This window comes from Pseudopipra pipra, chromosome 8, assembly GCF_036250125.1.
Source record: "Pseudopipra pipra isolate bDixPip1 chromosome 8, bDixPip1.hap1, whole genome shotgun sequence".
NCBI lineage: Eukaryota > Metazoa > Chordata > Aves > Passeriformes > Pipridae > Pseudopipra > Pseudopipra pipra.
The window spans coordinates 1,795,694-1,816,608 of record NC_087556.1 but is presented as its reverse complement, the minus strand read 5'-3'; the positions used below and the strand labels follow the sequence as shown (position 1 = coordinate 1,816,608).

General features: G+C 44.1%; 1 protein-coding gene across 10 annotated transcripts in view; it reads left to right on the top strand.

The window, feature by feature from the left end:
* PCDH15 (protocadherin related 15) overlaps positions 1–20,915 on the top strand; it is a 701,112-nt gene that overhangs the window by 552,445 nt on the left and 127,752 nt on the right. For all 10 annotated transcript variants that reach the window (XM_064662188.1, XM_064662185.1, XM_064662184.1 and 7 more), the window contains 2 exons: positions 2,408–2,487; positions 8,181–8,274. In XM_064662188.1, coding sequence (XP_064518258.1) covers positions 2,408–2,487; positions 8,181–8,274 — 174 coding nt within the window. The remainder of the gene's footprint in view (positions 1–2,407; positions 2,488–8,180; positions 8,275–20,915) is intronic.

Below are 20,915 nucleotides of genomic sequence, written 5' to 3'. Positions count from 1 at the left end.
AAGGTGGTGCCACCTCCCGTCACTCGGTGGATTTTACAAACAAATTTCCTACTCTCTCGTTGCTGTTGTGGATGAAACTATTGATCAGTCCTGGAAGAACTATTTACACCTGTGCAGAACTGAGTCAATACTAAATGTCACCCACTGCTGCCTGACCTTCATTTTTTATGAGTGGTTTTATTCTTGCTTAATCCCACTTTCCATTTGGAGACCGTGTTGTCTGAACTGCTTTGGGAAGGTGGCACAGAAAGCAGCATGAAAAGCCTCTCCATGGCTCAGATGCATTATTGCCCCCACAGCCTCTGCCCTGTTCTCTAGCCCTGTTGTGAAAGATCAGGTTCCTTCCCCATCCTTTTGTTCCTGGCAGAGTTAGCTTTGTGTTGCCCATCTCCATATTGTCATCCAGCTCACTTACAGATGATTTGGTTATTTGTGGTTTTCTGGGAATTGAGCTCCACCTGTGATTTCCTGGCTCATCCCCCCATGAAGGATGTACCTTGTGTTGGCCCTTCAGCACATCTTTCCTCTGTGAGTTTTCAAAGAAAACCACTAATGGCTTTGAGATTGCTTCAGCCTGGGTTTTATACAATAGCATGAACTTCATCAGGCTTTAATTTCAGCAGATGATTTAAAGATGCTCAATTTATGTACAACTTCTCTGCCTATTCTTTCCCAGTTCTCAGCTGAGATTTTACCCCTTTGTTGTCCCAGTTAATTCCAGCAGTGTCAGCTCTTTGACCTTCTCAACATCATCCCTTCTGCTTGGAAGGTACCACACTCCTCAGGTTTCCTCTGCAGTTTGAACATTCTTTTGTTATCCCTTGCCTTCTTTCCTGTTTCTATTAGTTTTGCCTTGACTTTTTCTGACTCTGTGCCGCTCTGGTTGTTCTTGCTCTTCCTTTGTGCTGGTCACCTTTGTCTGACTTAGCCACTATTTTCTTTATGCTTCCTTTGGCTCAGGCAAGTTGTTTTCTTACTGAATTCCCTGTTCTGCCTGCACTCTGAACTGCTTGGTGCTTCTGGTCTTAATGTTGGGGTGGGTTTGAGTTGGGTTTTTTTCCTTATTTTTCTTGGGTTTTTATCTGACCCAACAGGAGGGGGGAGCTGGGGGGGGTTGGGCTCTACTGCCAGGGAACAAGGGACAGGAGGAGAGGGAACGGCCTCCAGCTGTGCCAGGGGAGGCTCAGGTTGGCCAGGAGGAGGAATTTGTTGCTGGAAAGGGTGGTCAGGCCTTGGCAGGGGCTGCCCAGGGAGGTTTGGAGTGCCCATCCCTGGAGGTGTCCCAGGAAGGCCTGGCCGTGGCACTCAGTGCTCTGGGCTGGGGGACAAGGGGGGCATCGGGCACAGGGGGGACTCTATGGGCTAGGAGGACTTTTCCAACCTGAATGATTCTGGGATTCTGTGAAAGGCTTATAAAAAAGATATTAAAAGGGATGGTTGTTGGAAGATGAGCAATACAAAAATACTCTCTTATTACCTTCTTTTCTGTGTCACCCTGTCTCCTAGTAAAGCCTGTCTGCCCTTCTTGGACCTCTTCACTGGCCTTCTTGCAATTCTCCTTGTTGTTTTTCCTCCAAAAATGTGCTTAATCGCTCTGGGGTTTGAGTGCTAACTGGTTGTAGCTGTGACACAGTCCAGGAGACTGTTTAGTAGAGGGTAATTTCTCTAAAAAGCTCACAATAGTTTTTCCTGTGAAAAGGTTTGTGTATATTTGACAAAACAGTTACAGTTCCATGGCAGGTTTATGGATGGGTTTGGGAACAGATTAGCCAAAGCTTAACAACAAAAGGAGTTTACTCAACGTCTGAAAAGGGGTTTTTTTGATACCCAGTAGGTGCAATATAATTGTTTTGGTGCTGCTAATAGTCATTCTTAAAGGTCTTACCTGAATCTTCATCCCCCAAAAAGCAAACTATCCTGGAGAGTGAGTGCTACAATGTCTACACTGCTGGGTGGAGCATCAGCCAAAGATTGGGATTCTGGTAAACCAACAGAAAGAGGGATCTGGATAAGAAGTAGAAATGAAGAATAGGAAGAAAGGAAACAAGAAGTTCAGTCTAATCAGTCTGTAGCTGCATAAAGTAAACCTAACTGAATAAGCCTGAATTTCATCTTTGTGGTGCCGTGTGTGTATGTGTGGCATTAATTTGATAATTTGATAATTACTAATTATTAATCCTGTATTCAGGATATTGTCATTCCTCTGTAGCATGAGAGTTCTGATGTGCTATAGCTTTATCTTAAGTAGCCCATCTGCAATAACCAGAGTTGCCTTAGAAACAGAGATCAGTGTCATCCCTGCAGACATTCCTGGAACCTCAGGGGTTAATTCTCCACTCTATGCACAGAAGGAAAGTAAAGAAAGCTCTGTCACTGACTTAATTTTCTCCTTTTTTTTCCCCTGAAGGCTTTTGATAGGGAGGGTGACCCCATAAGATACCTCATTCAGAATGGAGATCCTCAACAAGTTTTTAATCTCTCTCAAAGGTAAGTGGAAAACCCTTGGAAAACTTTTCAAGTCAAGTGAATGTGTGGGCTGAGAGTGAAAGAAAAGATTTGTAATTACACATCCTCAGCTGCTCCTTACACATAAATGAAGCTCTGTGAGCCTTATTGCACTCTGAAGTTTTTCACAGGGGACTATTTATTTATTTTGAACACTGTAAGTAGGTAAAACTCACTGAAGTGGAAACATTCTATTTAAAAGAGTGACCAGGGATTAATTAAGAACCTTATACCTGTCAGCTCTTGACTAATGACAGGGACAATTTTTGCTTTATTTTCCTGCCTTCTTGCAGCTTAGCCTGTATTAAAAATGCCTTTTGAGCATTGTTTTAAAGCATCTTTTCTTCAGATTGAATACCAGCTTAAATAGAGTGAGAAACAGAGGGTACATAATAAAATTATGAGCACCAGATCTGTCTGTGCCTGTCCCACCACCCCTTTCTTTATTTTATCTATTATTAGCTATTATTTACCTATTATTAGGTATTATTTACCTACTGGTAGCTATTATTTACACTCCAAAGTATCTTTTTCCTTTGCAGAAGGAAGGTGGTGAGTTGACTTCCTGTGGTAATGATGGGACAGAAGTAACCTGGGGCTAGTTTGTGTATAATTGCAAAAGATTGTTCTAATTTGGGTTGAGGGAGACTTCGTGAACCTAAATACACAAACCTACTGAAACAGGTTTGTATGTTCTAGGGAAGCTCCAGGTGATATGTCTCCCATTCATGGAGAGCCAAATCATTTAGGCAAGAATGTAAAAACCCCTGGAAGATCCCAGGAGATGGTGCTCTCCTCCACCAAGAGTGATGGATGGGCCCTCTAATGATAAAGACTTGTCAGGTGAGGGAAGGGACACCTTGGAGAGGGGAGACTTTCCTTCACTGAGGTGGCCAGGTCGGGCTGCTGGTGTTATCCATAGGTGTTATCCATGGCTTAGGACTGCAGGTTTTGGTGCAGATCAGGGAAGGTGTGTGGTCATCGGCTCAGATGGATTGCTGGGGGTTGTAGCTCCAGCACAGCGTGGATTTGTAGGGATTCCTGCACAAGGGACGTTGGCAACCCTCTCCTTAACACAGAGAAACTCAGCCTGACCTCCTCTGTGACCTTCAGAAGGTGAATAATCTATCCTGGCTCCATGAGAGCTGCTCCAGTGGGGGATCACACCGTTTGGAAAGCAGCATTTGTTGATTTAGAAGGTGAATTGTCTGACCTGGCTGCAGGAGGGGTGTTCCAAAGGGGTTTCTCAGTGGGTAGTTGTTTCATGTGGTTCGTGCTGTTCACATTGCACCACAAAATTCCTGGTAGTTCTCCATACCAGAGAGACTGAAAAAACATGTGGGAATTCAGGACAGCTTCTGGCATGAAGGTACTCTGGAAGTGGGATCCTTGGCAGCTCCTGTGTTGTCCGACTTTGGATGGGGGCAGTGTGGAGATACCCAGAAGTCAAGTTGTTAAATGTGGCATGTGAATAAATTCCCAGCTGGAAGTCCTCCTCCATCCCTCCATCTCCATGCTCCAGGACCCTTCCTGGGCAGGCTGACACTCCCACCCTCACAGCCCCCACATGTGAGGTTTGGGGCCCTGAACTGGTGCCTCCTGATAAAAAAGGGGAGCTCTTTAAAGAGTTTTCCCCTTTCTGTTCTCTCAGAAATGGCCTGTGCAAAGTTTCCTACAGCCTTTTTTTCTGTTTTTTGTTTCCTGGCTGCTGGAATGTCTTGAGAGGAGATGAAAGGAGGATTAATATCAAACAAAGCACAGAGTTAATGTGAGTGGCATATTTAGGCTACAGGAATTCACCTCAATTTTAGATACTTTAAGGCTGAGACCATGAACATGATTCTTTCTCTGCCTTTTTCTCCTCTGGATGATTTTGTTGCATCCTGGAGCGTGGCAGTGAACCCCTGTGTAATTCCACCAGGAGTACTGAATACTACCAGTTTTACATCTACTACTACTAAACCTTTTTTTCTCCTCAGTCTGAAGGTTGTGAGGTGGTTTTGTTCCTCCTCCTTTAGCATTCCCACCTGAGCACCATCTGTAGGAATTCCCTACCTCCTCGTGTTCCCCAGGGAAAGCAGGGATTGAAAGCTGGGGTGGTAGAAGGAACGTGGGTACATCTGAACCCTGGAGGAAAACACAGGATATTTTGAATTTAGCCTGGCTTTTGGATGATGTTCATCTGTGGGAACAGAGAGGCAAAATAGTGTAATTTTTCAAGCAGTAGGAAGGAGAAGATAAAAATGGTGATACGATAGTGCAGAAATATTGGGGAAATGTAAGTGATTTATGCAGCTCGAGGTCAGTGTTAATAAAGCAGGATTTGGTGTCAATGTTTTATTCTTAGCTCCATTTTGGTATTTTTTTTGAATTAATAATTTACCACTTAAGTGGTTTATGTTTTATTTACTGTTCCTTCCCCATAAAAAGAAATTGTTTGTATTTTATTGCAGTGTCTTGAACAAATGCTGAAAAGTATATATTCAATCTATTATGGTAACTAATTGATTTGCCTTCTCGTGGGCTGTCTGTATGCAAAGCTAAGAATTTACCCTCAGTCTAATTAAAGTCTTAATAGTCTAATCAAATTATGATTAGTCTAATTATGACACTAGTGCAAGAAGCTAAAACTACAAATATAAGAATGTTTTAGTACGTGTATATTGGTAGATATAAAACATGTCTCATGTACTTTATGTATATATGTAATTTTTAAATGCATATTCATATATATATACATATACATGTATTTTAATAATACAGACCTATATATTTATTTATAATAAGTATAGCTGTATATTTTTATTAATATATATGGCTGTATATAAAAATATATTTTATCTATTCATGTATTTATATTATATATTATGTATATATTAATATATTATACACTATATCATAATGTATATAGTAGATATATTCATATATTACTTTATATATTATATATTATAAAATGCTTATATATTTTATTAAAAAGCCACATATATAAAATATATATGGCTTTTTATAAATATATGTGTGTATATATATATATATGTGTATATATATATACACACACAACGGAGAGGCCTGAGAGAGTTTATATATACATACACATATAAAATATATTATATATAGTATATATATATAAAATATATATTATGTAGTGTGTATCTATATTGTATATCTAATATATATACAATATTTATTATATATACATATATTACTATTATATGCAATGTTAAATAAATATATACAATATATACAAATAATATGTAAATATTTACAAATTTATATATTCTATATATTGTATTTTTTATTTTATGTATATTTTAAATATATTTAGGGAAATCTTTAACATTGTATTTAGTACTATATTTTAATATATTATTTATTATATAATATGATATATAGAATATATAAGTTTACACATTTGTATATATTTACAAATTTATATATTTTATGTATTTATATATATACAGACACAAACTTTCTCAGGTGTGTCCCTTGCTTGGGTGTTACACTTTCCCTTTCCCTCTGGGGAGTCGTTTTCCCTGATGAAGGGATCTCTGGGATCTGAGGGATCTCTGCTGAACCCTCAGCACCTGAAATCCTGCCCTGGAAGGAGGAGGATGCTCGTTCCATTTTCCTCCCTGCAGCATCCAAGGCCTGTCAGCTCCTTATATTTACTGGGTTACAAACCCATGCACAATATCCACCTCCCCTCTGGATTTTACCAACCTCCAGGGAAGTATTTTAGGTCCAGTGAAGCTTTTCCTTTTAGGGTGAAACCAACCAGGACATGAGCCCATGTTTTTACCGTATAACCATGAGGCAAATTGAATGGAGCATCTCCTGGAATGTTATTTTCTTTGATTTCTGAGCTTGGATATTATTTTACCTCCCAACCTTTCAATCCTAGGGGAGAATTATCCTCCCACTCACGTTTTCCACCAATTTCTGTTATATTTTTTGGAAGAAATAGCTCAGCAGTAAGTGTTGCTATTTGTCTCTGTTGGAAGAAGTCTTGGCCTGGAACCAGTTCACTGAAATCTTCTCTGAGAATAAGAAATCAGAGCAGAAACTCTGCAGGAATTTATAGTCTAGGGAAAAACCATCATTAGATACAGATGTTACACACCCAAACATCCTGGAGAAGTTCAGCTGATGAGACCTCCTGCTTTGGGGGGACTTTGAGCTTTGCTTTGGTTTTTAACTTGTTTTAATAAAACCTCTTTCTGTACGAGTAGCTGTGGAGGTTCCGGGTCATGAACGTCAGATGTGGGTACAAAAAATGCAGTTTATAGCTGTGCCTCACCAATGGTTGTGTCTGAGAGATCCACTGAAAATGGCCTAACACATGGAAAGTCACAGCATCCCCAGATTCCAGCTGGTGTGGATTTTGTGCCGCGAACTCGTGTGCTGTTATGCTTTTCTTCAGATATTTTAAGCTCAACATGACATGTTTGATGGGGTCCCATGGGAGAAGCTGCTTAGCCCTGGAACAGAGGATAAGTCATCCTGGATCTGTGTTTAACTATCACCCTGGATCCATGCTTTTTGGGGCATGGATTAAATAGCCCATGGATTTAAGAGAGGAGTCAGTTTGTTACATGCTCGCCCAGGTTCCAGTAGACACAAAAATCCTGTAACTGAAATGTGGAGCTTTGGGAGTGGTCAGGGCCATAACTCTGGTGCCAGCTCAGTTAAGCAGAGTTTAGCTTGCTCAGACAGGATTGTCCAGACAATACCTTCCCTATCCTTCCTAATATAGCAGTAATAAGATCCCATAGTGGGATCTTGCCTCTCTGGGTGCTTTCAGACCTCTACAGGAGGAAATCAGATCATCCTAGAGAAAAAAACAGCACTGTGTGTGGCTTCCAAATAACCTTTCTTTTAGTGTCCTTTTAAAATGGGTGTCAATAATCACAATATCCTGATTCCTTGGAAGTGTCCAAGGTCAGGTTGGATGGGGCTTGGAGCAACCTGGGCTAGTGGAAGGTGTCCCTGCCCATGGCAGGGGGTAGAATGAGATGGGCTTTAAGGTCTTTCCATGATTCTGTAAGTCATTTTCCTCAACATTTGCTCCTATGGGAATATTTTATTACTAGGGACTTGGGTATCTCTGTGCAAAGAGCATTAGCTCATTGCAGCACTTACTCTGAAGTTACACAATGTGTAAGTTTGTAGCCTTTCCGTATAAAACGCTGAGTAGGCTGATGCTTAAGTCTGTGTGTGTTGTATTCCCAGAGTTTACTGCTCAATCCTGCTGAATATCAGAACTCCTCAGTGATTAATAGCCTGCTCGTTATTCTCTCTTCTCATGTATTGCAGCAGTAATAGTGATCATTAAATAAATATATATTTAATAAATAAATAGATGAATAAAGTGCAGCAGTAACAAATAGGGGTCCTGTGTTCAGTGCAGCTCTTTTTGTAGTCACCTGTAGATCACTAGGTTGTTAAATTAAATTAATATATCAATAAATGTTAAATAAATTAAAAACTAGGTTGTTATTTTAATCCTAAATTGTCCAAGTGGAAAACATTAGCAACCGGCTCATGGATTTTTATCAGCCTTTACCTACATAAAGCCTAAAGGGAAACCTTGGTGTGGCACAAAGTGATGGAGCAAAAGTACCTGTGGATCTCTGTCAGCTGCTGTGGTGACGTGTTGTGGGTTTGTTTTATTACAGTTCTGGGCTTCTGGCCCTGGGAAAACCCTTGGACAGGGAAAGCACCGACCGCTACATCCTGATTGTCACGGCCTCGGACGGCAGACCCGACGGGGTGAGTGTCCTGGGAGAGCTGAGGGGAGCGGGCTGTTCTGCTGGGCACTGGGCTGTGGGATGACTGGAGTGCCTGTGAGATGGGTCTTGACCAAATACATGTGTGATCTGCAGCGATTTTCCTTGATCTCCGAAAGGTTTGTGTGGGTGAAGCCTGTGTGTCGCTGAGGAACAGCCTCTGGTCCTGAAACAAAGAGTTCAGGGACCATCCAAAGGAGGGAGATGAAGACGAGGAAGGGCACTGGAGGGTGTTGCCAGTGCATCACTGGCCATCTGGAGGTTGTTCTGTCATCAAGGGGCAGTTTTTCTCAGCCAACAGATCCCTGCTGCTCAACAGGAAGTAAAATTCCATAGTTTTGCTTCTTTTCCTGAAGATTCCTGAAGATGGGGTCTAGAGGGGAAGCCGTGTGAGGAGCCTGAGGGCACTTGGTGTGTTCAGCTGGAGCAGAGGAGACTGAGGGGAGACCTCACTGCAGTTCCAACTGCCTGGGCAGGGGCAGAGGAGGGGCAGGGACTGAGCTCTGCTCTGGGGGGACCAGGGACAGCACCCAGGGAATGGCTGGAGCTGTGTCAGGGCAGGGTCAGGTTGGATCTCAGGGAAAGGTTCTTCCCCCAGAGGGTGGTTGGGCACTGACCAGGCTCCCCAGGGCAGTGGGCACAGCCCCAAGGCTGCCAGAGCTCCAGGAGGGTTTGGATGATCCTCTGGGGCACAGGGTGTGACTCTGGGGGATGGTCCTGTGCAGGGCCAGGAGTTGGACTGGATGATCCTTGTGGGTCCCTTCCAACTCATCACATTCTGTGGTCTGATTTTGCTGCTTCTTTGTGTTATTCTTCAGCAAGAGCCAGCACAGTTGAGGTTTTGTGTGTTCAGATACGTTCATCCTCTAAATATTTCTTCTCCGTGCTGTTAAAGACCTTATTATTTTTTTTCTGTCCTGTGCTTTTTTCCCTATTTTAGCTTCTTCAGCTCACAAGGTTTGCCTTCCTGCTCAGTATTTACTCAGAATTTTTTTTTTTCTCAAGCAAATATTGGGAAAGTTTAGAGCCTTTCTACAATTTTGTGGCAACATGGAGTAATTATAGGAGAGCCTACACCTTTTCCATTAAAAATCTGGTTATACTTATCTTTGGAAATCTGTTAGTTGTGAATTACTCTCCATTTCTGAGAGCTGTGAATTCAGTTGTTTTGATCTCAAACTTCCAGCTGTGAAATCTGAAGATGTAAATAAAATATCTTCGTGTTGTTTCAGGCTGTGTTACACTCCTTAAATACTCTCTGGGGTATAAAAAAGGCAACTGAAAAGATACTTCCTCTTCCTTTCATCTGTGGATTCGTTTGCTTTGCCCTGGGATTAACTGGACATCTGAATGTTAAAAATAATCAGGAGATAAAAGCTGTTTTTTTAACAGAAATCCAGTCAGTCATGGTGGGATGGTTACAGAAAATAGTTGTGTATGGGGTGAGAAGTGACTTTGAAAATCAGCTTTGTAAAACTCACCAAAAATAAGCCATGGAGGGTTCCATTAATGTTGTCTCTGAACTGTGCCAGGGTTGAATACTTACTCTGAGAACATCATCCACTTAAAAAATCCACTCCCTTGCTAGGTCATTATCTCCTTTCCTCCCTCTATACCATTGGCAGGGGCTGCCCAGGGAGGTTTGGAGTGCCCATCCCTGGAGGTGTCCCAGGAAGGCCTGGCCGTGGCACTCAGTGCTCTGGGCTGGGGGACAAGGTGGGCATTGGGCACAGGGGGGACTCCATGGGCTGAGAGCAATTTTCCAACCTGACTGATTCTGGGATTCTATGCCAGATATTTCTCTCTAGAGTTTTGTACCTGCCTGGTGTGGTGTTTGTTGTTCTCTGGGTGAAATGTGGTCACATTTTCTAGTTTGGGCGTGTTCTCTCTTGCTGCGCTTTGGAGCCTTTATCACCATGTCTTACCTGGCTGTAGCTGTTTTGTTCTGTTGTGGTACTTTCTGTCAGTGGTGGGGCACCTTTCTTCTTAAAGTAGTCCAGCAATATGATTTATTTGCCTGCTTGTGCCCCCAAAGCTTGTGGTGGAACCAAAGAGGGAAGAGCTGAGCTTGCCAGAATCCCAAACGGGGCTGGATGAGCTTCTTGGCTTTTATTTTACACATAAATGGATGAAACAGGGCAACTTAACCAAGCCATTAAATCTCCATGCCTTTTCCATGCCAGGAAACAGTGGGTCTGACTAATTTGCCAGGCTTCCTTGTGTCTTTGCACAATTTCCTTGATTTGCAGCTCTTTTGGACGTGCTCCCTGCTGTCTGACAGCTCCTTGCTGGCTGGTACCCTGCCAAGTGTTCTGAGGACAGGGATGCTGGTTTCAACAAGTCACTGTGATTTCAGGGAGGAACTTTGATTTTTAACTAGTTTTTATCAGGAAGCAACAGTGTCTCTTTAAAAAGAAAAATTGAAAAAAATCCTGCAATTGCAAAACTCCTGCTTCCCAAGCTTTGTTCACCCGCTGCTTGTCATCCAGCTTTGCCTGCTCTGAGCAATCCCATTAGTGCCTACAGAAAACGGGGGATCTGATTGAATGACTTGTTTCAGTTTCCCTTAAAATCACAAAATTAATTCCCCAGGCAGGTACAATGTAATTTAAATCACATTAACATATTTTAGCTAGCAGCATATCCAACCTGATCCCTTTCCATCCAACACTGGGCTGTTTGAAACCAGCTATTAGAGTCAAATATACTCCAAGTGAGCTTTTGTATTCTGTACAGCTTTTGCTGGATTTGCTTGTTTCTTTAAAATTTGAAAGGCATTCAAAGGGAAAAGACTTTATTAGTGTGTGTAGGGTTTTTGTTGTTATTGTTGTCAGGAAAAATACAATGAAAGGTTCAGGAGTTGAGATAAGGATGGGGAAAAAATCACTCCCACCCTCCAGTGTGGGTCCCTTCCATGGGGTCAGTCTTTCAGGAATAGGCTCCAGTGTGGCTCCCTTCCATGGGGTTGGTCCCTCAGGAACAGGCTGCTCCAGTGTGGGTCCCTTCTATGGAATCAGTCCTTCAGGAACTGCTCTAGTGTGGGTCCCTTCCATGGGGTCAGTCCATCAGGAACAGGCTGCTCCAGTGTGGGTCCCTTCCATGGGGTTGGTCCCTCAGGGACAGGCTCCAGTGTGGGCCCTTTTCATGGGATCAGTCCCTCAGGAACAGGCTCCAGTGTGGGTCCTTTCCATGGGGTCAGTCCCTCAGGAACTGCTCCAGTGTGGGTGCCCCTGTGGGGTCACAAGTCCTGCCAGCAAACCTGCTCCAGCATGGGCTTCCCACAGTCACACCCTTCTTTTCAGGCATCCCCCTGCTCCAGTGTGGGCTCCTCCAGGGGCTGCAGGGGGTCTCTGATCCATCACAGACCCCCATGGGCTGCAGGGGCACAGCTGCCTCCCCAAAGGCTGCAGGGGAACCTCAGCTCTGGCTCCTGCAGCACCTCCTGCCCCTCCTTCCCCACTGCCCTGGGAGTGTGCAAGGCTTTTTTTTCCTTCCTAAATCTCTCTCTGTCCCTGTAGTTCCCAGCTACCAGAACCTTGCCTCACAAGCCCAATCCATAAGAACTTTCCTCTTCGGTTGCGACATGGAAATTTGGCGCTGGTACATTTTTGTAGCTTGGTTTTAGGAACAGCAGTCGTAGGATCACAGGATAAATTCGGGTTGCACGGGATCTCAAGAGGTGACATTCCTCCAGCACTGCCAGCTGTGGTTGCACCACCAATGTAATGGGAGCAGGGCATTGAATACATAGTTTTCAAGTATAAAGATGCATAAAAGCCATGTCAGTACTCTTACAAGGAGGGAAAAATGAAATATTTTTATTGATGTTTCCTACTTAACTGAGTAAGTTCAGTCTTTGTAAATTCACCCAGTGATTTTGCTTCAGAAATTGTGACCGGCCCTCCAAACATTTCAACATCAATAATAACTTTCAGATAAACTCTGAACAAAGATTTTTAGCCCTTATGACATGAAACCAAAGGGGGCATAACTTCAGCTCATTAATTTTTAAATATCAGTGTAGAAAATATTGCATTTTAGATGGAATACCCCAGCTGGGAGATGCTGCTCCGCTTTGAAATTGTTGATGCTTTCGGAAAGAAATTTATCCCTCACTGCTTTGAAAGCTTCTCTCTCAAGGTGGTGACTCTCCTGCCTGTTCAACATTGTTCTCATAAAACTAGGAGTGTTTTCCTTCATGGAGATAAGCAAGGCTTGTTTGGCATCTCCAGCCCTGACACAGTCTTCTTTGGCCCAGGGAACCGTGCCAAAATGGATCTTTCTTTCCATCCTGGTATCTCCAGGAATTTGGAGGACAGCAGGACACTTCCCACACAAGCTCATGTTTCTGCTTGGGAAGCAACACCAGCCCCAGTCCCCTGGGGAGCAGCGTTTCTTCGGAGTGCCTTTCCCATGATCCTGGAGGTACAAATCATTAAGGTTGGAAAAGACCTCCAGGGTCATCAGTACCAACCATCAACACAGCACCACAACCATGTTCACCGCTAAACCATGTCCCCAGGGGCCACAGCCACACGTTTTTTGGACACTTCCAGGTATGGTGACTCCACCACTTCCCTGGGCAGCCCCTTCCAATACTTTACAACTCTTTCTGTGAAGAAAGTTTTCCTAATATCCAACCTAAACCTCCCCTGGTGCAACTTGAGGCCACTTCCTCTCGTACTGGGGAAGACAACTCCTCATTACCTTTCTAAACCCACCAGTTACTGGATCCCTGATCTTTTAAGGACTGGACTGCCTCAACCAAGGCAGGCCAGCACTGTGTGCCTGCTATAAAATCCATGGGATGTTGGACTAGTCCACAGGATACAATAAGATATCGGCCATCCTTTTGATCCCTGATGTTCTCTAGGGAAACCTAACTCTTCACCATCATCATCATCACCACCTGTGAAGTCTGGTGAGCACTCTTTTGCATTTGAAGCTCCTAGTCTCACACCCTTTTTTGTTGATGTTGTTTTTTAATGGCATTTTTTTCCTGCTCCTCTTTCCGTGCCATTAACTGAGGGTCTAAGAGAGGTTGAACAGTGTTGCTGTGGCACTGAGTTAGTTGAGGTTTCTATATTCTAAGCCCCAAGGGTTATTTAACTGCCTGATGATGCGTGGTGACAGTCACGTTGACACCTTTTGACTCTGGGGGACTGCAAATTCCGTCAAAATTAACACAGACTTTCACCGAGTACAGCTTTCCGTGGAGTGCTGTGGCCTGTTCCATCACTCTGCCCTGCCTTATAATGCTCTTGATGGCTTACAATGCTCAGCTATGCTTCCCAAATTATTGTTGTTCTGAGTTATAACCTGGAGCATTAACAGGCTTGTGGGTTTTCCTGGGGAAACATGACCTCCCACCCATCACTGTTACCAACCTGACACAGCAATTAAGGAGGCATTAATTGAGTAGTCAGGAAAATATTTTTATTCCCCTGGTAATGAGCAGTTAGTTGTAGATGGGCAGAATGACATGGGAATGAAAAAACAGCTCTGAAATTGTTTTCACTGAGTGTGGTGTGTTTGGATGTGATTTCAAGGCAACAATTCCTGTCTTCGCGTTCCAGAGGGAGGCATTTGAATAAATCTGCGTGGCTTTTGTTAGAGGGAAGAAAAAGCCTTCTGTGCTCTTTATTTTTGGCTTGTGTGAGTGTGTGTGTGTGTGTCAGTTCATTTATCCAGGTGAAACAGGAAGCTCTATTTTATTCTCAGTGTGGATTGTGTGATTTGAGCGGGATTCAAACTTCCAAGTACAAATGTCCAGTCCTGAAAACGTTCACCCGGCACTTCAGCAACGTGTTCCTGCCCAAGTCTTGGCAAAGGAGAGCAGCTCAGTGCCAAGTTGATTAAAGGCATTTGGGAGTTAGGAATTAAGTATTCTTGAGAGTTGTCAGTCATCCAGGCTTGTTCCCAACCTTCCTTTCTAAAGTGGCTGAAGGAGAGCAACAACATTGATGTCCCTGGTCACGGTCACTTTGGGATACTCAGGAATTACTGGCAGGGCTTCAGATTCCTTTTTAAGTCTTAGGAGACTCACCCATCAGGCCTCTACACTCCATTGGAAGTCCAGGAGAAGCTGTTGTCCACCCAGCTGTCCAGGACACGGTCCAAGGTTCACTGCCTGGGGAAGATCAGAGGTGATCTGGCTCTGGGAGGGTTTTTCTGAAAGCCCCGAATCCCAGATCTGCCCCCGTGAATCCACTGGGCCCACTCCTTCTGCAATGAGGAAATGGGAATAACAGTAGAACTTCAGGCCCCAGGACTAATTTGGGGCCATTTAAAAAAACCTGAAAACCATATTCCTGGCTACAGGATGCAGGAGTCTGGTATTCCCAGAAGGCCATGGGAAGAAGCAACAGATGAAAACTAGTGGGAACCACAGGGAACTCAGGGAACCTAAAGAGGCCTTATTTTCTTCCTGTGAGGGTGGGGAGGCCCTGGCCCAGGTTGCCCAGAGAAGCTGTGGCTGCCCCTGGATCCCTGGAAGTGTCCAAGGCCAGGTTGGACGGGGCTTGGAGCAACCTGGGCTAGTGGGAGGTGTCCCTGCCCATGGCAGGGAGTGGAATGGGATGAGCTTTAAGGTCCCTTCCAGCCCAGGCCATTCTGTGATTGTATTATTTCAGTTGTGGTTCATCTTGTAAGTCAGACTTGAGTATTTGAGCCATCTTAAGATCGTTAATAATTCAGAGCATCTTTCTCCCATGACACTGGAATTAATTACCTTTCTTAGAGCAAACAGGTAGCACTAGATCAAGGTAATTTAAACAAAGATTTACTTCTTGAATAGCATACAGAGAATTAATTAATTACAGCAAATTTTCTGTTACTCCTTGAAATATTACCTGTCTCTGCTCCACACCAGTTCCATTATGTAGCAAGAAGAAATCACACATGCCTCTCAGGAAATACTGAACTGAGATTTTGCCTACAAAAAAGCTTGGATTGAGAAAGACTTCTACTTGAGTGACCCTTTTGTAATCAGTAAAACAAGCCTACCAAAGAAATAATATCTATGTAGCTTGTTTATTCTGGGCCACTTTAATACTACCTTAACATATTAAGTAAATATAATTAAAGAGAAACACTGCCTATTGCTGTTTTCCTGCCAAGTTATGGATTTTGTGTGAGAAAGCCATAAAAATTTCAGCTGATCTATAAATTTCAGTGTGCACAAGAATTTGTCCAGCCAGATTTCCTCCTCTTTGAGAGAAGGCTTTTTCTCCCTGTATCAGCTCTTTTATTAGGGCAGGATTTAGGAGACTCCCACACTTCCAGTGTTTGTGCAGCTTAGCATGGATAATATTCCCCATAAAGGCTTTGATTTCATATGCTAAAAGGGAAGGGGTGAATTGAGTAATGCTCATAAAGCAATGATCACAGTTTGCAGTTAGAGATTTTGAGCAGATTGTCATTCCATTCTGAAAGATGAACTTTTAATTCTTTTGGGGTAAGAAACAGATCTGCACCAAGGATTGTTGAAGCATTTTGTATCCCAAAATAAATACAGTCCCATTAAGGGAAGGCTCAGGGGGACCTTCTGGCTCTGCAACCCCCTGACAGGAGGGGGGAGCCGGGAGGAGTCGGGCTCTGCTGCCAGGGAACAAGGGACAGGAGGAGAGGGAACGGCCTCCAGCTGTGCCAGGGGAGGCTCAGGTTGGCCAGGAGGAGGAATTTGTTGCTGGAAAGGGTGGTGAGGCCTTGGCAGAGGCTGCCCAGGGCAGTGATTGAGTCCCCTTCCCTGGAAGTGTTCCAAAACCACTCGGATGCAGAGTGTGGATACGGTTTAGTGGTGGTGCTGCACTGATGATCTTGGAGGTCTTTTCCAAGCTAAACCATTCTGTGTGTTTGTCAAGGATGTACACGAGTTTCTCTTCCTTTCCCCCTGAAGTTCTCATTTTTCCATTCCCTTTCTGGATGTGTGAGGTTTTAGTTTTGGGGGCTTTCCTTTGGGGCTTTATCTTTGTGTTATTTTTGTGTGTTTGACAGCTCTTCTCTTTGTCTGCTCCACAGACTTTTCCAGATCTTTTCTCATTCAGCCTTATCTTGTCTCTTCAAGCCTCAGTCTCTGCTCTATTTCTTTGCAGTCCAGCTGGCCATTTCTTCTGTATAACTTGGAGAGCTGTAGGGAGGTGGTAGATACTACTTTTTGAGTTCTCGTGCCCTACACTGGAAGGAAAGGAAGTCTGAAAATAGTCATAGAATCACTGGTTCTGTGGTCATTCAGGTATAGTTTTGTTGAGTTGAATATAGGTAAGTCCTGATATGTATATCAGAAGCATTATTTACTGTTTGGTTGGGTTTTTTTGTTAGATAAGGTCTTTGCCTCCCTCAGATTTTATTATTTGCAAACTAGTTCTGTCTCGAGATGAGTGTTTGTCTTAGAGTTTGTCCAGATTAATAAACTTGCTCGACATCAGAGCTGAGAACGTTTCCTCTCCCAAGGCATAGAATGCTCTCATCAATTCCCAGCTTCAATTTAAATGACAGGGTACAAATAAAGACTAAAGTGGAATTTCCTTCATATTTCCCATCCATAACATTTGTCAGGGCCTGGCGTGCTCAGGACACAAAGGTACTTGTGCAAGCAATGTAAATGTTACAATTATTGCTTAGGGAAGAATTATATATGTAAGAACTATTTCAGGGGCCCTAAGAAAGCTATGAATTGCTGCTGTTCATCTTTTATTTGAGTTATGTTTATTATAAAAGAGAATTAAACAGAGTTTGCTTCAGTAATGAATGGGGAGTACCCGATATGGGTCTGGGCTGGTTTTTTCCCTGGGTGAATTTCCAGTAGTAGCTTCAGGACTCCTTTCCAAACCCTGCTTGACAAATCTGCTGAAGAAATGCCTCATTTTAAACCAGCAAAAGCAGTTTTTTAGCCTTGCTGTGTTTCCATGGGGAGCATCCATTCGATGGATGCACAAAACCAAGTTATGAATTACGTGTCTGTCATTGCCTTGGGAAACCACTCAAGTTTCTTTAAAGACTTTCAGTGGTATTCAAACATATGTGAAGAGCTTTTTTTTTTTTTGCTGTTTCACTGTCTTCGAGCATCCTCTGTGAAACTCTACAACTTTTCATGATTCTTTAAGACATTTGTGAAACTCTTCACTTTCTGAGCCTACAGGAAAGATGGAGAGAGACTGTTTATAAGGGCCTGGAGTGAAGGGATGAGAGGGAATGGCTTCCCACTGCCAGAGGGCAGGGATGGATGGGATACTGAGAAGGAATTGTTCCCTGTGAGGGTGGGGAGGCCCTGGCACAGGTTGCCCAGAGAAGCTGTGGCTGCCCCTGGATCCCTGGAAGTGTCCAAGGTCAGGCTGGATGGGGCTTGGAGCAACCTGGGCTAGTGGGAGGTGTCCCTGCCCATGGCAGGGGTGGGAATGGGATGAGCTTTAAGGTCCCCTCTATCCCAAACTATTCTGTGGAACAACCAAAACAGCATCTACACAATCAAGGGGACGAATAAAAGATTCCAGCCCTGACTGATTTGCTTCAACCGTCTTTTCTTGAAGCATCATCTTTTTCTCTGTTCATTTCCCCCCAAGCTTTGCGAGGCAAAATCTGCTTCCTGCTGCTGGGAATTCTAAGCACTGAGTTTATTTTCCTCTGCCACGTTCAGGAGACCTTGCAGGGGTACAAAGACCAGAGCCAGAGCGGACAGTAACCTTGTAGGGGGGTGGGATGCAGGTCCCAGGTGTGGCACAGCACTTGAAGTATGAGAACCAGTGACCCATTCCCTCACTCCCTGTGGTCCTTCCCACCTGTTGCCTAGTGCCAAACATTTCCTTGGTTGCTGTAAGAAGGTGACTTTCTCCATTATTCCCAGGATGGATGATCATGTTGTTAGCAACACTGCTCCGTTCTGCAGTTCTGAATAAGCCTCTGTAATTAATTCCAGTTGTCTAATAAAGGCTATTTCAGAGCAGGGCTGAGGCTGTGGTTTGCACAGAGCTCAGGCAAATCTTTGGAGCCATCTAATGGGGATATAAAAATGTGGAATTCAGTTAATAACCTTGGCTTGTAGCAGTTTGTGATGTTAGTGGCAGAACTGCTACTCTGTGCATCCCAGAGACACACAGGTAGCCAAGGGACTCCCATTTCATGTTAAAGGTTGGCATTTCAACCTTTCAACAAATGTTTCCTGTATTCAGGTGAAAAAGCAAGATTTTTGGGTATTCCCATGGTCTTTCTCAGTTCAGAGTCTGGTGTTGCTGATTTAAAAGAAGGGAACCCAGGGGCACTGCTGCTCACCCAGAGTTTGCTTTGAGTGCTCCTCGTGATTTCATCCACTTTTGATCATTTCCTAAATTGTGGCTAAAAAAAAAAAGGAAGATTATTTGAAATGTTCATCTGATTACAGTGAATTCTGAATTCACTGAATTCATCCACATCTGATAGTTTTCTAAACTATAAATTTCTAAACTATAAATTTCTAAACTATAAACAAGGGATTATTTGAAACGTTGGTCTTATGACAGGATCTTGTTTTAGTACCCCTGCAAGTTTAGGAAGAAGAACATTTTGTAAGATTTTGGGAACTAATTTTCCTTTGTGGCATCTCAATGAAGTATTTTTTTTCCCTTGCAAAATATTATTTCTTTACAAAAATTTTGCTCCTTAAATTCATCAGTGGAAGTTTGACTTGAGGCTCAGTGACAAGAGGAGCAGTGGCCTGGCTGTGTTGGCTGGCAGGTAAAGAAAGTGCTTAAGATGAGTAAAGTATTGCCATCAATGTGAAAAATACTAAAAATTCTTATCTGTGAGTTGGGAAACAATTCCAAATATCTCTTCTCCTCCCTCTTTGTGTCTCTTCTTGTGAAATCCTCACAGAAGAGAAGACAGGCTGCAAATGCTCAGCCACAGCCCCTTTAAATTACCTTGAATGAAAAGAAATGTTTTCCAAATGGGAATTCCTGTCTCAAGCCCTGGTTTTTTAACACCACCTTTGTCTGAGTTTATTAAATGTGAGACTGTTTGTTACCCTGAGTTCTGTGGAATCATGTTATCCTTGGAAAATTCCATTTACATTCAGCGTGCACTGCACATCAGAGCAAACGTTCTGGAGCGTGTTTTGTGATGACAGCGATGCATAAAGTGCATTTCCCTTACAGAAATTGAACGTGGGAATGGCACTTTCCGAAACAATTAGCAAATAAGCGAGCCTGAGCAAATAGAAGCAGCCAGCCTGAAAGGATCCTTGTGTTTGCTCAGTTCCAGATCCTCTGGATTCATTACTTTGGCAGCAGTAAGGGGTTGTCGTGTGGTGCTTCTGTGAGTTCGTGGGACACGGGGCAAACACAGCAGCCGGATTTAGAGCTGTGAAAAGAGGCAGCTCATTCCAGCTGGGCTGCTTTCCAGGGTTGAGGATCTGGGAGGTGAAGGAGATTGGCCTTTTACAGGATTCCTCCTGCAGAAAGTTATTGGATTGAACTGGCAGCGGAGGAAGGAAAGCAGGACTGAATGCTGCTAAGCTGGGATGTTGGAAAGGAATTGTTCCCTGGGAGGGCAGGGAGGCCCTGGCACAGGTTGCCCAGAGAAGCTGTGGCTGCCCCTGGATCCCTGGAAGTGTCCAAGGCCAGGTTGGATGGGGCTTGGAGCAACCTGGGCTATGGAAGGTGTCCCTGCCCACGGCAGGGGGTGGGACTGCATGAATTTTAAGGTTCCTTCCAACCCAAACCCTTCTGTGCTTCTCTGATTCTATGAAGAGAGTGAGGGCATTAGCTGTCCTTTGCAGGTGCTTTTCCCACGTGGCAGATACAAGGAGATTTCTTCTTAATAAAAGTTGGATTATATTCTGCATTAACCGTGGGCAGTTACTGTGGGGGTGTATGTGACACTGCTTGGGGTTCATTCTGGGGGGAGGTACAGCACCAGAAGATGCTGCTTTCCATTCAGACTTTTTGAGGGCTTTTTGGTTCTGTTTAGGTTTTGGTTTGGGGGGTTTTTTTGTGTGTGAAACCATTGAGGTGTCACTCTCAGCCAGGTTGGTCAGTCTTGTGCCTAAACCAAGGGACTTTTTCTGGGGTTACACCTCCACTGTGTAATTGCTGTGACTGTAATGTCCTAAACATTTCATGGAATCCCAGGATCACTGAGGTTGGAAAACACCTCCAAGGTCACCGAGTCCCCCCTGTGCCCGATGCCCCCCTTGTCCCCCAGCCCAGAGCACTGAGTGCCACGGCCAGGCCTTCCTGGGACACCTCCAGGGATGGGCACTCCAAACCTCCCTGGGCAGCCCCTGCCAAGGCCTGACCACCCTTTCCAGCAACAAATTCCTCCTCCTGCCCAACCTGAGCCTCCCCTGGCACAGCTGGAGGCCGTTCCCTCTCCTCCTGTCCCTTGTTCCCTGGCAGCAGAGCCCGACCCCCCCCGGCTCCCCCCTCCTGTCAGGGACTTGCAGAGCCAGAAGGTCCCCCCTGAGCCTCCTTTTCTCCAGGCTGAGCCCCCCCAGCTCCCTCAGCCACTCCTGCTGCTCCAGCCCCTTCCCAGCTCCGTTCCCTTCCCTGCACACGCTCCAGCCCCTCCGGGTCTCTCCTGCCATGAGGGGCCCAAATTTCCCCCAGTGTAGCTTGATGCAAAGCAGATCCATATCCAAATCCAAAGGCAATT